The sequence below is a fragment of the Nelumbo nucifera genome, chromosome 1, assembly GCF_055504915.1.
Source record: "Nelumbo nucifera cultivar China Antique chromosome 1, China Antique-T2T, whole genome shotgun sequence".
NCBI lineage: Eukaryota > Viridiplantae > Streptophyta > Magnoliopsida > Proteales > Nelumbonaceae > Nelumbo > Nelumbo nucifera.
Genome location: NC_142649.1, coordinates 153,964,700 through 153,980,588, shown reverse-complemented (window position 1 = coordinate 153,980,588; position 15,889 = coordinate 153,964,700). Strand labels below are relative to the sequence as shown.

The window sequence follows — 15,889 nt, the reverse complement described above, 5'->3', positions numbered from 1 at the left end:
CGTTCAGTCGGCCAGAAAATTGGCTTTCCGCATTCCGCTGAAGTTTCTTTGTAGGCTAGTATCTTCTTCAGAACGACTCTTCACTCTTCAGTGCCCCGTTCGAGAGGGCTGAAGCAAAGTGGCTTCTGGCTTTTTCAAACTGGGCCCATTAAGATACCCTATAACTATAAGATATGTCGGGTGCTCTATGGGAGGGTTGACGCGCAGCGGTTATGACTTTCCGTGATAGTCCCACATAGATAGCCTATCAATTATATGTTTGGTAAGAGTCATTTAATTACACCCTATATTTTTCACATACTAAAACCTACTCTCTAGTTTCTATTTTACTAAAACATTCCCTATAATTTGCATCTTAGGATCCTTTTGTGTCTTAAATCTAAAAAGAAATATATATGCTTTTCTACTTTTTTTAGAAGCTTTGAATAGATAAGTTTGTTTGTATTGGATTAAATCTTTAATATCATTTATACTAGGAAAAAAAACTTTGATATTTGAAATTCCCTAACTTAATTATTTTATTCGTAAAATAGACTATTTGGTAAAAATTATAAAAATAATTTATTAAAATCAAAATAATATTGAAAAACATGAACAAACTCCAAAGAAAAAGTAATAAAATAGTTAATAATTAATAGAACAATAAAATATGTAATAAGTAATAAAAAATAAAATATTTAATAATTAATACAAATAAAAAATATAAAAAAAATAAAAATATGTAATAATGAGTTTGGTCGACAGATTAAGGATGTAAACTTGATGACAATCGCCTCGATCAACTCTAATCCAAAAGGTGAGGATACCAAAGTGTCGGGGTTGATGATCGATTAGATAAGTTTAAAAATGCTAAGAAACATTGGGGGTACAATAAGGAACATGAAAATATTCCATAAAACCATGATAAATCACTAAAACATGGAGGGGAGACTAGGTCAATGCCACTGCTGGGACTTTCATTCTTGTCAAGGAAGACGATGAATAGTTAACATAAAACAACGTGTTACTGAGTTGAAGAGAAAAAAATAAAAAAAAATAAAAATGAATGAGAAGAGACTATATGAGGGAGAGATAGATGGGAGGAAATGTTTGAGAGAAAGAGATGGAGGAAGAAGGGAAGATTGCCACTACTAAGTGTTGTGGTGGTTGTTCAATTAGGATGACTGTAATAAGGGAGGGAGAAAGAGAAAGAACGAGGGAGAAAAAGAAGAGAAAGAGACAGGGAGAGAGAAAAATAGTGATGAGAAAATAGATTATTGCTACCGAGAGTTGCAAAGGTGATTGAAAATGAAAAACAAAGGAATGTGGAAGCCGCAAAACCAAAGAGGAAGAAGAAGATGAGAGAGAGAGAGAGAAGAGGTTAGAGGAGGAAGCTTGCAGCCTTTGAGACATCCCAGAGAGCCCCATGTGAAAAAATCTAAAGAACCCAAATAGACTGTCAATCAGTCATTTGAAGGGTTGTCCACTCCAATCTCTTTGAATAGCTTATCTAGAATGTTTCAAAGCAACCGAATTAACTTAACCAATCTCCCTAATGACCTGAGTAGACATCCAACATCCATCCTTTCAATGGCATGCAACACTGCACACTTACATAACTTGTAGACTCTGCAAATCTCCGATAAAAAGGCTTTTTAAAAGAATTCAAAAAATAAAATTAAAAATAAAAACACTAACAACTATCTCTCTCTCTCTCCTGCCAGCCCCAAACAATCCCTCCAGGCTATCGCCTCGATCAACAACACGGTTATTTCTCTCATTTTTTCCCTCCATTTAAGATTCTTGGATTCTCTACCAAATTCTGGCACGCACTCCTGCTCATCTTACCTCAAAACTTACTCCCTCTCACTTGTCAAGCCTCCTCTGTATGCTTCTCTAGTTCACTGCTTTACCGGATTTAGACTCCTCCCTCCCTTGAGCCTCCTGTTTTGTCTCCTTGTCACTCTTTCTCTACGCGCCCCAAAAACCCTCAAACTAAAAACTCTCTCAACTCTAAACCCTTCTAGCTCTCTCTCTCTCTCTCTCTCTCTCTCTCTCAAGTACTACCTAGAACCTTTGGCTATAACCCAAAGCTGCAGCCCCCCCCCCAGAGAAATTACTTGGCTAGAACCCAAGTTGTTAGACTAGTCACCTAACAGTTCCTCCAAGGCTTGGGATATAGCAATATGCATATGCAGAAAATAGTAAAACAAATAGTAAAGTATGATATTGGTAGATGATGTTTTAGTAAAACAAACAGTGAAGTAGAATAAAATTTTTGACAATGGTTTAGACTAAATAGAAATTATAAACTTACAGAATACTTAAGGTAAAGTATAGTCGTAGAAAACTTACAGAGCTTCACTAAGCAATATTACTAAAATGTTACAAAATTATCACTCAAGGATTTTTACAACAAAGCCTACAAGAAACTTGGTGTACTGCTTTTGTCTTTTTTAGACAAAGTGATGAGCTGGAGATGCTTCTTTTATCTTCAGCGAATCTTTACTATGAAGCATTATTGACAAATCTTACTGTCAAAGATAAGAGGGAACCTTTCAATGGAAGACTGACTGTTAACAATAAGATTCCTTTATGATTATCCCTTCGTGGGGACTGAGAGACCAGACACTTTCAATTTCTATATCCTTTTAGATTCCCTTGCCTTTGTCTTTCATTTTTTCTGTGAATCAAAGGGACATCTCTTCGAGCTCGATGGGGTCAAAATCCGGGAATTTGATTTTAAGCTTCTCCATGTAGGACTCGAATAGGGCCTGAAAGATGATGTCTTCTTTTGCTGGGTTGAGGGCAATTGTGAGATCAAATGTGTCCCACAATTTACTTAAGGGTAGTTGTGAGATCAAATGTGTCCCACCATTTAATTTCAGTAATCCTTTCAATCGCCGAAGGCATCCAAGAGGTGTCTAGATGATAACTCAATTTCAGAATCCAAGAGAGGCGATATGTTTCGAAGAATTTGAATTCTTTTAATGATCAAATTCTAAGTAACTTCTTCCTTGTCCAAAGTGTGAGTATTTGTCTAGTAATTCCTTTTGGGGAAAGATGTCGTCCGATCCTCCCCACATAGCCCACCAAACATAGACCCAATTTATATGGGTCCTGAAATTCTTCAAAAAATTGAATGAACCATGAATGCGTGAAGATGGAGTTCTTGACCAAAAACACTTTATACCAAGCATCTTGACAGTCCCAATAATTGAACATTATAGGTCTTCGATCTATTGGCTTGGTAATGAATCTTGGTTTGCTGGAATCTCCTCGTGATGCCTCTGTCATAAATTTAACAATTACTAGCTTGGAATAAGTTATCTCCGATTTGCTAGGATCTTTGTAGTAGTGTCAGATTCTAGCAAAGCTTGTATGAAGGAGAATTTCTTCATAGAATTTTTGGTCTTTGTTAAGACTATATACTATGAAAGAGTTGTCGTCGAGGTATTCCAAGGCGAGATATTGGAGGGCCCCCTTTGGGTTGGCATGAGAGGATACCATTGCTACTACAAATTCTGTTGAATTGGTTTTGTATTGATTAGAATTAGCCTCGTTGATTGCTAGAGAAGATTCCTTAATTATGGGAGAAACGTTGGGGAACTGATTAGTCCTGGAGCTTGACCCGAACTAATAAGCCCGTGGACTGGACTAATTAGTCCTTCTAGAGTGCCTTTTGATTAGGACTTGAAGGGAGATCTTGTCTTCTGCTGGCCATCTTTTATTAGATGTTCTTGGAGGAATTCCCTGGTCAAGAAATATGGCAAAGCATTATCAAATCTTTTAATATACTTAATTTCAAAACCAAAACTGATAAAATAGCTTGTCATCTTGCAAAAATCTGTTTAGAAACCAAGTTTTTAACATCATTTTCTAGAATTTCTTTTTCAGACTTGCAATGAATTTGTAAAGTAAAACCTTTATTAAATCGCATTGAAAATTAGTGATGCATAGGACAATGGTAAGCATTTATTTTTTGATGGTGGAGTATTATTGTTGGATTTCATTCCGGGTACCAAAGGTAAATCAGATAATTTCAACCTTACCATACCTGTTTTGTTTTAGGATTCCTCCATATCCTACCCCACATGTGCCTGTTTCAACAATCTTAGGAATTTCAGGGTAAGGAATATTGAGGTAAGGAAGGGTTTTTACTCTTTACTTTATCCTTTTTACTATTTGAGTGAATTTCTCATTCCATTTTGGAGGGTTTTTCTTGAGTCTTTTTAGTAATAATTGGCGATCTTTGGCTAGGTCCTTATAGTAGTCTACTACATAATTTAGTTTTCCTAAAAATCTCTAGAGTTGGGTTTTCTCCTTAATTTCATCATGGAATTTATCGACAAATTCTATTACTCTTTGGATGGGCGTTATTTTTTCCTTTGGATATTTGATATCCTAGAAATCTAATCTCTGTTTGGAACAACTTAATCTTTATAGATGATACTACTAATCCATTCTCTTTCATAATCCTTAGGAAGATATTTAAGTGTTTCCAATGAGATTTTAATGATGGAGAGTATACTAAAACGTCATCTATTTAAACTATTATGAATTGGGTGTAAAGATTAAATATCTCATTCATAATTCTTTGAAATTCTAAAGGAGTGTTTTTTAAGCCAAATGGCATAACATTCCATTCATAATGCTCAAAGGGAACTATAAAGGCAGTCTAATATCTATCTTTTTCATTTATTTGTATTTGCCAATATCCTGATTTTAGGTCAAATTTGGAGAATATTTCTACATCAGATAATCGATTTATTAGATCATGTTTTTTAGGAATAGGATACCTAATCCATCTTAAATCTTTGTTTAATGGCTTATAGTTTATTACCAACCTTGGTAGTCCTCTTTCAGTTTCTGCAGCATTTTCTACATAAAATGTTGGGCAACTCCAAGGGGATTTGCTTAGCCTAATTAGACATTTAGCTAATAACTCTTGGATTTCTTTTTTTTACAAATTTCTAATAATCTGCTATTCATTTGAATGGGTCTGGCCTTAGTGGAGATTTTAGCTTCTCTAAATCCTACTTCATAAAGGAGTTCTACCATGTGCTTCTTTCTATGCCAAAATGCATTAGGAGTTTTGGTGCATTTTTTTTTCTACTTTTGATTGGAAATTCTCATTTTTCAATTGGGTTTTTGGTTTAGTAAGTGATTTAACCAATTTTTTTTTCTCTTTTATCTCTATTTGTAATTCAGAGATAAATTTGACTTTTCCTTTTAAACTCTCTTTTAGAGTATTTATCGTAGTAATTTTGGGTTTCTGACAAAATTTATAGGTGATTGAGATTTCTCCTATGGCAGTGGTAATTCCTATGGAGTCTATTTGATAGGGTAGAATTGGCAATAAAAATGGTGTTACCAAGATGACATATTGTCGTAAGTCCCTAATCACGAGGAATGTGGTTTTCAGGCAAGTTCCTTGGTTATAGATGTGAGTCATAGGGATTTTGTATTTGATCCCTAGTTTTCTTCCATCAACAGCATTCACCTGTTGAGAAGTTTTCTCAAAGTATTTGGAAGGTACAATTCCTTCCCTGATACAATTTATATCTGCCCCTGAATCGATTAAGGCTATGGCTGAAAAGCTAAAATCTTTAATTCAAATGGTTACCTTTGAGTACCATTTTTATACTTATGAATTCCATAGGTTCGACTTCTGACGTCTTCTCAGATTGGTCCATTAAATACCTATAGGATTCTAGTTGTTCAACTCTAGACTTTAGTATCTTGACTTCCTTTTTAAGGTCATTAACCTCTTGCTTTAGGTTTATTAGAGTGGGAGGTCGCGAGGTACTGGCCCGGGCTTTCCTCATATGAGATTATATTTTCTGCTGTAAACATTCTTTTAGATTTTTGTTTTTTATCCTTTTCTTTATTTTGCATTGCTATAAGCAAATGCTATTTTCTTGTTTCTTCATTAGAAATTTCTTCTAGGATTTCTAGAAGGTGTTTTTCATCTAATGAAAGCATATTAACACTTTCTTATTCTTCTTCTGTACTCGTTTCATTTTTACAAGTGCAAACTATGTCATTGCAACAGGTTTCCGAATAGGTAGAAGATTCTCTTTCTAAAGTTACCGCTTCTTCCCATTCAGATTCTTCTAACTCATTAATTTTCTTTAAGTTTTTAAAACACTTATTAGCATAGTGTCCATTTTTTATGCATTTGGAGCATGTAGGGGTTTTGTATTCTTTCTTCTTTTTAGAATACTTTAATTTCTTTGTTCCCTTTTCATATTTTTTCTTGTATAACTTTGGCTTTTTCTTCCTGTGCATTGGTCTAGAGCTGGTTGGTTCAGGAGCTACCCCAAACTGGTAAAAATCTCCCATTTGACCTTTTACATACATACATACATACATACAAAATATAATAATATAAAAATATTATACATATAGAAAATAATATATATAAATAAAAAATATTATATATGATATTTTTATTTTTTTATATATAATAATAATAACTTGTTTTTTATAATTCTTAATTTTTTATGTCAAATAAAAAAAAATTATAATATATAATTATTTATTTTTTATAAAACATTTTACTCACACATTATGAGCTTTTGACTTGAGCTCAAGTCTCTAGCTCAAATCGAGCTTGAATAGTTAGATATTCAGCTTGACTCAATTCAAATCCACACCTAATGGCATCTTCTTTGGGTTGAGTTTTCCATTTGTTTTTGTTTATCCTCTCATGTCTATCGATTGAATAGTTAAATTTCCCTTTTTCTGCTTTTTCTTTTTTGTTTTTATGTTTCACAAAAAAGAATTTTGGAGACATAATGTCCCATATTTGTAGTTGGAGATGGGAAAACATGTGGAGTATATGACATGGTTGAATCTAATTGGAAGTGCACCACGTCCCACACCAAAATGAGAGTAGGAAATCTGGGTTCTAGCAGAATCAAAAGTTCAATGAGTCTAGTTAATGTTATTTTGTTACTCAGTTTGGAGGCTGAATTTCTTTTCCTTCTGCATTTTGATCAGCGGTTTAACTATTTCTCCAATATAAGGAATTTTAATAATATAAAATAATGTATAACCTGGTGATCCCGTAAACAATTTTGTAGGGGTGATCATTTCAGCCCGACTCGAAAATTCCAAACTTGGACCTGGGTTTTGTGTTCAGGCCCGGCCCAGGCGCAGCCTAGCCTGCATATACTTAAACTTACACATTTTGTGTATAATGTATACATATGTATACAAGTTATTTTATGTTATATTATATATTTTATATATAAATATTATAACATGACATGTATAATTTATATTACATGTAATATTTTATATTATATAATGTATAAAATAAGTTTATATGCATGTTATGTCATTTAATATAAAATATTATAGATATGTAATGTTTTATATATATGAAAGACATTGGCCCAGAATCAGGCATGGCCCGGGCTCGTGTAGACTTGGGCTAGGGCTTATGTTTCAGGCCCAAAACTCGGGCCGGATTCGGCCCGGGCCCAAGTTATAGCCCTTATCATAAGTGCAAAGTCCGGCCTGGCCCATGATCACCCCTACAAGTTAGACATGTCAATAGTTTAACTATTTAATTTCCCTCTCTCTACTTTGAAACTTTCAAGAGTTTCCCTCTCTTTGGTCCGAGAGAATCTCCGTCTTAGGGTTTCCTTGGTTATTTCTCTTCATCTACCCTCCGTCGTCCTTCTTCCGTCTTTGGTTGTTTTTGGGGTGACTCCCAACCCCCTCAAGGAGTTACCCCTATCCCCTTTCTTTTCTTCTCCTTTTCCCCCTCTCTTCTCTGTTCATCTATGCTTCTCCCTTTTCTTCACTCCTTTCTCTCCTTATTGATTTTCTTGTTCCACTTTTCTATCTTTCCTCTCACTCATTATTCTCCTTTATCTTTGGTTTTTTCTTTATATTCTTTTATACAAGGATTTTGATACAAGAGGCTAATTCTTCCTTTAAGATTTTGGTGTTGGGCGGTGGCCTTCATCACTTCTTTGGTTTTCATCGTTAGTGGTTGTTTTCGTAAGTGTATTTCACCAACAGTTACAATTCCATATGATTACAGTTCTGGCAATTATAGTTCCGATGGGTACAATTCCAGATGGTTATAGTTCTAGCGGTAACAATTCTAATGGTTATAGTTCCGACGGGTATAGTTCTGGTGGTTATAGTTCCAGGTGGCTCCAGTTTCTTGGTGTGAGTTGCTACTGTCTCTATCCCTCACTTTCGACAGTTGGAGGTATGCTCAATTGTTTCTTCTGTTGATGATTTTGCCTCACCTTATGTCAGTTGTAGAGTTCTTTTTTGTTCTCCTTTATCCACAGTCTATATTTTGTTCTTTATAAGGATTTGAAACTGCACTTTTTTTATTGGTACTGTGATTACTTCCTTGTATTCATACAAGTTTCTTAGTTTGAATGAAATATGATTCTTACCTTCAAAAAAAAGTTTAACTATTTGGGTTAACTGATTGTCAACCAACGCAATGGTTCTTGTAAAATAATAGGCAAGCGGTTGAGTACTCGAGCTACTATTGTATACTAAATCAATAGTAAATGATAAATTTAAAACACTATGTACCATCAAATCCCTAAAAAGAAAAAGCTAAGGTTTAGATAACAGATCAAATGATCTAACCACCAAATCAATACAATAATCCGTCATAGTACAAAAATGAATGTTTGTGATACGTTAAATATTGATACTAATCAATCATGTTAATGATTTTAAAGGTATTAAAATATCAATTCTAATGTCTCACCTTATCATTGATTTACACTTCTTGTTTCACAGCATATAACATTATGGGCCATCTACTATTCAAAATTTTGAAAATCATCGGAGTTGTCTACATTGGTTAAAAAACATTGTAAGATCACTATGGGTTTAAAACTTGTAAGTTTACTATATTCCAATCCAATGCCTAATCGTCTAAGCCAGTCAAAGTCTAATTACATTGGTCAACATTTGATTGCAACACACAAATGAGAGGAAAATGAGTGATTTCCTCAAGAACATGACATTGACATTTGATGGGGAAATGAATCATTTTTTTTTATAATCTTTCTATCATTTAGCTTAATTTAAGTTGTATTTGGTATCATTAATGTTTAAACATTTTGAGTTAATCAATATGAATTCGTATAATACCATTATTTGAGGTCATTTATAGTTGAGAATTTGAGATAGACATACCTTAAAAATGCATCACAGGGAGGCTATTAATAATCAAATTGACATATTAGCAGTAATAATCGTTATAGCTAATTGTCCCAAAACATTTTGGATAGAAACTACAATAGCTAAATGACTGAAAATTTTATTCATAGTTAATCTTAAAAATGAAAACAACCCTCAAGCTTGGAAATGACTTATCTAAGATTAGATGCAATGTCATTTTCTTACAACCACAACTGCCTTCATGAAAATTGGTAATTCTTTTGTACATGCAACCAAACAAAAACTTGAATGGTTGGAAAATTTATATATAATTTATATGTAGGTATCTTAAAAAGTGAATCAAGAGAACCATCCCTCATTGGAAAATGACTTTCCCAATGTTAGAAGCAATGTCATTTTCTTATAACCACAAATCAGCTTCATGAAAATTGGCCATCTCTCTCTCTCTCTCTCTCTCTCTCTCTCTATCTATCTATCTATCTATCTATCTATCTATCTATCTATCTATCTATCTATCTATATATATATAAAAAGAGGGTGTGGAATTTTTCTTGGCTAAAATGCTCACATTTGTTATTTAGTCCATTTCTAATTATGAAGGTTGAAAATGTAATTTCAATTAATGCTTTTCACCTAACTTAATCCCCTCTCATTAACTCTTGTATTTAAGGTATTAACTCCCATTATCTCTTGTTAAATCACATATTTAAGTTAATTTTTCATTAATAAAAGCTATTAATTAGATCTATGTCCAATAATTTTAATAATATAAACTCCTATATTTTAAAACTTATTAAAAAACAAAACCATCCTTTATCCAAGTGATGACTAAGCAATTCAACTAACCAAATCAAATTGACCAACCCATGAAGTCATAGTTTGATTATAAAATTTTAAACAGAAATAAATATAAAAAATTACAAAAATGTAGAAAAATAGACGCGTTTATGATACTTTTTATTAATCAAATTAAAAAAAAAACAAGTGTAATAAACAAGAATTATTTGTATGGATGATGAAAATGAAATACATAATCTAAAACTAACCAAAAATGATTTTTTTCCTATTAAGAAATGATCAATAGTTCAACTTTTTGGTCAATTCTGTCAACCTTTAATGTCATAATTAAATAATAAAAATGAATAGAATATAAAAAATGCATAAATTTTACAAAAAAAAATTGGCCACATGTATAATATCATATATTTAACATATTAAACAAAAAATAAGTGTAAATGACAATATTATTCTAACACACATAGAAATAAAAAATTATAGAAAAAATTAAACACATCTATAACTCCATATTTACACTACTATTAAAAATATGAATAAAATTGTGGAACTTTTTTTTAACTAAAATATCCATTTTTTGAATTTAATCCCTATTTAATTGTGAGGTTTAAAATGTAGTTTGAATTACAACTTTCACCCTATTCAATTCCCCTTCTTTAAATCTTACACTATTTTTTGATAAATAAACAAAAAAAGTATCCATGTTCTTTTATTTATCAGGTAAATAAAGTAATGACCATTTTAGTCATAAAAATCCACTATTAAAGGGGCATTTTGTCTCATTCAAGTGTTAGCAACTCTCCTCCTAGGTGGGAAAGTTATTTATCCACCTAGGAGATGGGTATTCTTGGTCCCTACATTAATCTGAAAAATGAACATGGTATTCTTGTTCAATGGGAACCAAAATCTCATTGACCAACTTTCCCCCCTCTCAAAATCCAAAAAAAAAGAACGCCCCCCCGAGGCTGTGTTTGGTTGTAATGCAAACAAATTTGTACTAATGCAAAACTATGGTAGTGCAAATGATTTGACTACAAATTTTGACCTATTTTTCTTTCAAATTTTAGCTTACTTTGATTGATTGCAATACAAATGAAGTAAATTAAGACATGAAGAAGAATAAAGTAAAACCCAAAACAAAGTTAAACCAAATTTTACATTATTTCTTTTGCACTCTTATGCATTTGTACTAGTGCAAATAAAATTGCACTACAACCAAACACAACCTAATAGTCAATGTTTGTAACATCTCTTATCTCCATTAAATCCCTTGTTTCCTCTTAAATCTCTCTTAATCCCTTTTGGCTCTTTCTAATAAAGTAGGGTGTAAATTAGACGGATTGGATTAGGTTAGGGGCCAAATCTAAATATGAACTCTAGGTTGAACTTAAACTGATGTCAAAAGTCTAAAGAAACCATTGCTCCTTTCCATGGGTATCAAGTTTTCTCACTTTTTTTATTAATTTAATGTAGAATTTTCATGCATTATTTTGCTTCAATAATAAAAAGCAATAAGAAAACACTTATCGTGAGCCTTTGGTTATCTTTATTAGTTCAATTTAAATTGAACAATAAGTTTAGGAAGCAGTTTTAAATTATTAATTGGTTCCACATGACAAATCTAGAACCATCCCATTTATTAATCGCGACAATTAGGTCCCCCAATTACACTTGAGATCTATAATTATCTATGATAATAACAATTTAAAATTTCATTTTTGATAATATAACCTTGTTAAAAATGATTATGTTGATAACAGATGTGTTTTAATCGAAATTATCTCATATACAATCTATGAAATTTACCCTTTAGGACATAAAATATAACAAAAAATTACAAGAACAAAACCAATAGACTTGTGTATATTACTAACTAATATAATTGGTTCAGGTCTAAATTGGACCATAACTGCAAGAACCATACCTGACTCACCTATTAATTGAAACAGAACCACATAATCGACAAATTCACAGTTGGTTCGGTTCTTTTGGGTAGACCATACCCATTGACAACCCTAGCTAATAATATATATATGGATATTATAAAAAGATAAAATTAATATATTACATATAATATTTTATGTTATGCAAATTATGATATACATTTGATTTTGATACATATATTATGTGTAATATAATGTAAAATTTTGTACATATTAAATAAATTGTATTCAAAGAAGTAGGTGGCCCAAAGTCTAGACCAACCCGGATTTTGAATTAAATCAATTTAGATATTTAATTTAAACATAAAAATTATAAAAATAATGTAAAGGTATCTAACAAAAGCAAAAAATAATAAACATTAAAAATAGTGAAAATTTACATGAAAGCGCATCTCAAAAGCAATTGCTCCTAGCCTCCCACTCGGACATGTGTCTAACCACTCAAAAAGAAGTATAAGCTTCAAGTGTTAGTTGCCTCAACTCTCAAAAAAGTCAATAGTAATTGCTTTTACTAAAAAGGAAAAAACTCATATAAAATAATGTAGGATCCATAAAATGGTTATTATTTAGAAATAAAACTTGATTTAATCATTTAATAAAAAACTATCAAATAAAATAATAACCTAAATTTACAACATAAAAAATGTGTCAAACAACATTTATTAGAATACTTCCCCATATTTAGTGGGAGAGTCATTCTCTAATCTACAAAACAAAATCGAACCTCCATGGAATTTTGGAAGCTTCTTGATTCATAAAGATCTCGCGTGCTGAAACTTCCTAATTCAGAAATTGGAAAACTCGGAGCTTCCTGGATCTGGAAACCAAGTTGCATTCTTTATGCCACACGTGCTGTAAGATCTGTTTTTCCTCTTTAGTCTTCCCCTCTACAACAACATCGAATCCAGGGAGAAACGAAAAGAGAGAGATAACCTCAAACTCGATGCAATGCTCAGCTTCAAGAAAACGGTGTCATTGCGATTCTGGAATAGTAATCGTGAAGAAGAATGTGCCTGTGCCCTGCTCCGCCTCTCGCATGAACAGTGTATTCGGATGAATAGGAGGCAGAGGAAGACAATGAACAATATCATTACCCTTTCTTAATATTTTTTTTTTAAATTATTCTATTTTAATTATTTTATAAAAATATTACTTTTTATTGATATTCAAGACAAAAAATTGCCCAGAAACCCTTTGTTTTAATATGTTCTGACCCAATAAAGACCCGACCCATTTTGCATGTACACACGACATACCCCCGAATTGCTTTATACATGTTTCACATGATTTACCTGTAATAAGTAATAACTTGATACGAGATGTCCAAAATGACCAGGCTAAATGCTTGCCAACTATAATAGGGTCTTAATGGGTCGGACCCATTAAACATAATTAAAAATGGGTCGGTCATGGGTTTGGTACAATGGGCCTGGATATGGATTGGGACCAGGTCTGTGCATTTTATTTAATTCTTATCAGGTAGGATCTAGTCTGACCCGGACCAGACCCGAGCTACTGTCACCATCTCTATCTCAAATTGGCAAATTTATCTGCTTACCCATTATTTGGGACATAACTAATCTGGGTTCGGATCGAGCCAGAGCCAGAGGGCCAGAAGGATTTTGGTGCCGTGCCATGGTGGGTCCTCCTCTCCTGCAACAGACCGTCAGACCATCCTTATCCATGGTTTTTACAGGAACAAAGGAGGCCATGATTTCGGGACTTCCGTGGTGAGATGACAATCCGTAAGAAACGTCGTACAACCACAGCCACACACTGACTCCGCAGTTCGAGGGACATACACGCCCCATGCAACCCCCTATCTCTTGAGAACACCAGCTGGCCTCCCAGCTTCTCCCCCAACGACACCTTTCACAGCCTCAGCAGTTAAAGATTAATTGATGGATAGATTCATCCAACAATCCACACCCAGAAAGGAATCTCTTATCAGAATCTATTCCAAGGTGCTTGTGTCTCTTTCGACCCGTCTAAGCCAAAGTCGTTAAGGTGTACAGAAACGTCTCAGCCAGGTGTGTTCATCGACACTTGTTCCCACCTTCCACTGCCAAGAATCAAGCCCACCTACTGATCTGACAAGTGTTCGTCAGCTCTTCACGTTGCTATAAGAGATACTCTTTTGGTCTGATTTGCTTATTTGGCATTAATGCCGGATCCTGGGAAGACACAGACATCAATGCTTCTTCTCGAGTTTTGATAGAGGATAGATCAGAATTGCTTGCACTTGCAATTGCAGAGAGTCGTTGATTGGAGTTATTTATCGATCAGTGATCAGTGATCAGTTCTGGTTATGGGGAAGGGAGAGAAGAGGTCACCCAAGAGGAATTCAAGGAAAGGATGTATGAGAGGCAAAGGAGGGCCAGAGAATGCTCTGTGCCCCTACAGGGGCGTAAGGCAGAGGACATGGGGGAAATGGGTGGCCGAAATCCGGGAGCCAAATCGAGGCGCCAGAATTTGGCTGGGCACGTTCAATACGTCGCTGGAAGCAGCGGTCGCTTACGACGATGCGGCTCGCAAGCTTTACGGGTCGTCGGCGAGGCTGAACTTGCCGGAGCTAGCAACCAGCCCGGCTTCTTGCTCCCCGGCAATAAGTCTGGCCAGCGGAAGTACTACTACTAGCTCGTCAAGTTCAAGCTTCCCTGGGCTGGACACTAGCACAAGCGACTCTAGCAAGAGTTTTCCAGCTTCCACGGATACTGAATTCACCATTAACGATTTGGAAAGCCAGTTCACTGTTGAGGATTTAATGAAGGATAATGATGAGCGTTTAATGCCCAACTCTAACAGCGATATGGAAGGTGGTTTCTGGGGGAACATGGCCTTAGAGCTGCCGGAGTGGCTGGAAGCGCCACCGGTGGATAGTGATTTCCTGACCATCGGAGATATTTTGGGTTGGGATTCCTAGCTAGCTCCTGATAGTGGTAATAGTTGCTTCTGAGGTTGTTTTTGGTTTTGTATAGATGACGAGTATTGTAAATATTATATATATATATAAAGCTAGCTAATACTAAGGTGACCAGAGGTTGTCGTAACTTGTACAGTTGTTGAAAGTTATGGAACTCGTGTTTATAACTTTGTATTTTAGTCGACGAGCAGGGTGTCCTTTCGATTGATTCTATTGGTTGATTCTTGATTTGAATGGACGAGATGAATGATTGAATGTTGGCAGTTGGGACAACATTTGGGTAGTTTTATTATTATTTCTGTATGTGGGTGTCAGTTAAACGGTACATATGATCAATGGTAGCATCTTTTCACAAAGTTTTCTTGGATCGTGTTGTATTCTATCACGTTTGTGGGCGGAAAAGTCCAATTGGACCTGTGGTCCGGCTTGACTATTTTGGTTCAGGTCCATGCTACACTTAAGGCTCCGCTGCATAACCCATTCAAAAGCTCAGGTTGGGCTAAGCCCACATTGCAAACCTGACACAAAGTCACAAACGGATCAGATGATCAATGATAGGCTGATAGCATCTTTAGACATAAGTTTTCCTGGATTATGTTGTATGCTATCATTTTTGTGGGCGGATTCAACTTGAGGAAAAGCCCAATTCAATCTGGGGTCAGGCTTCACTCTTTAGGCCCAAGCCCATTATGCACTTAAAGCTCCCCCGTATATTCAAAAGCCGAGGTTGGGCCAAGCTCAAGTTGCAACCCCAAAACAAACGGTTCCATACATGAGTATTCTTGGATCATGTTGTATGTTAATGACAAGGTTCAAAATATCTTCAACTATTGGCTTGTATCGGCCGATATGTATTATATCAGATACTTCCTGATATGCCCTTACAGGGGGTGTTTCGGGTTGGCGAGTGGTTCAGGGGTAGACCGGCCTTAGATCTGCCCCACTGAACCAGATTTGAAAAAAATTAAAACAAAAAAAATAAAAAACAGTACAGTGTTAATTACTTAACGTTATATTGTTATCATGTTTGTGGACCAATTCAACTTCTCATATCACATATGTGGCTCACACCTTT

At 34.5% G+C, this 15,889-nt stretch overlaps 1 protein-coding gene across 1 annotated transcript; it reads left to right on the top strand.

Moving 5' to 3' along the window:
- The first annotated feature begins 13,626 nt into the window (after nucleotides 1-13,626).
- Nucleotides 13,627-14,998, top strand: LOC104587653 (dehydration-responsive element-binding protein 2C-like). The gene has a single exon (XM_010245352.3). It carries the CDS (start codon nucleotides 14,200-14,202, stop codon nucleotides 14,812-14,814), a length of 615 nt encoding a protein of 204 aa, XP_010243654.1. The 5' UTR covers nucleotides 13,627-14,199; the 3' UTR covers nucleotides 14,815-14,998.
- The last annotated feature ends 891 nt before the right edge of the window (nucleotides 14,999-15,889 follow it).

Bases quoted from the DNA above. Each gene is read 5' to 3' on its own strand.
- LOC104587653 (XM_010245352.3), top strand. From the start codon at position 14,200: ATGGGGAAGGGAGAGAAGAGGTCACCCAAGAGGAATTCAAGGAAAGGA.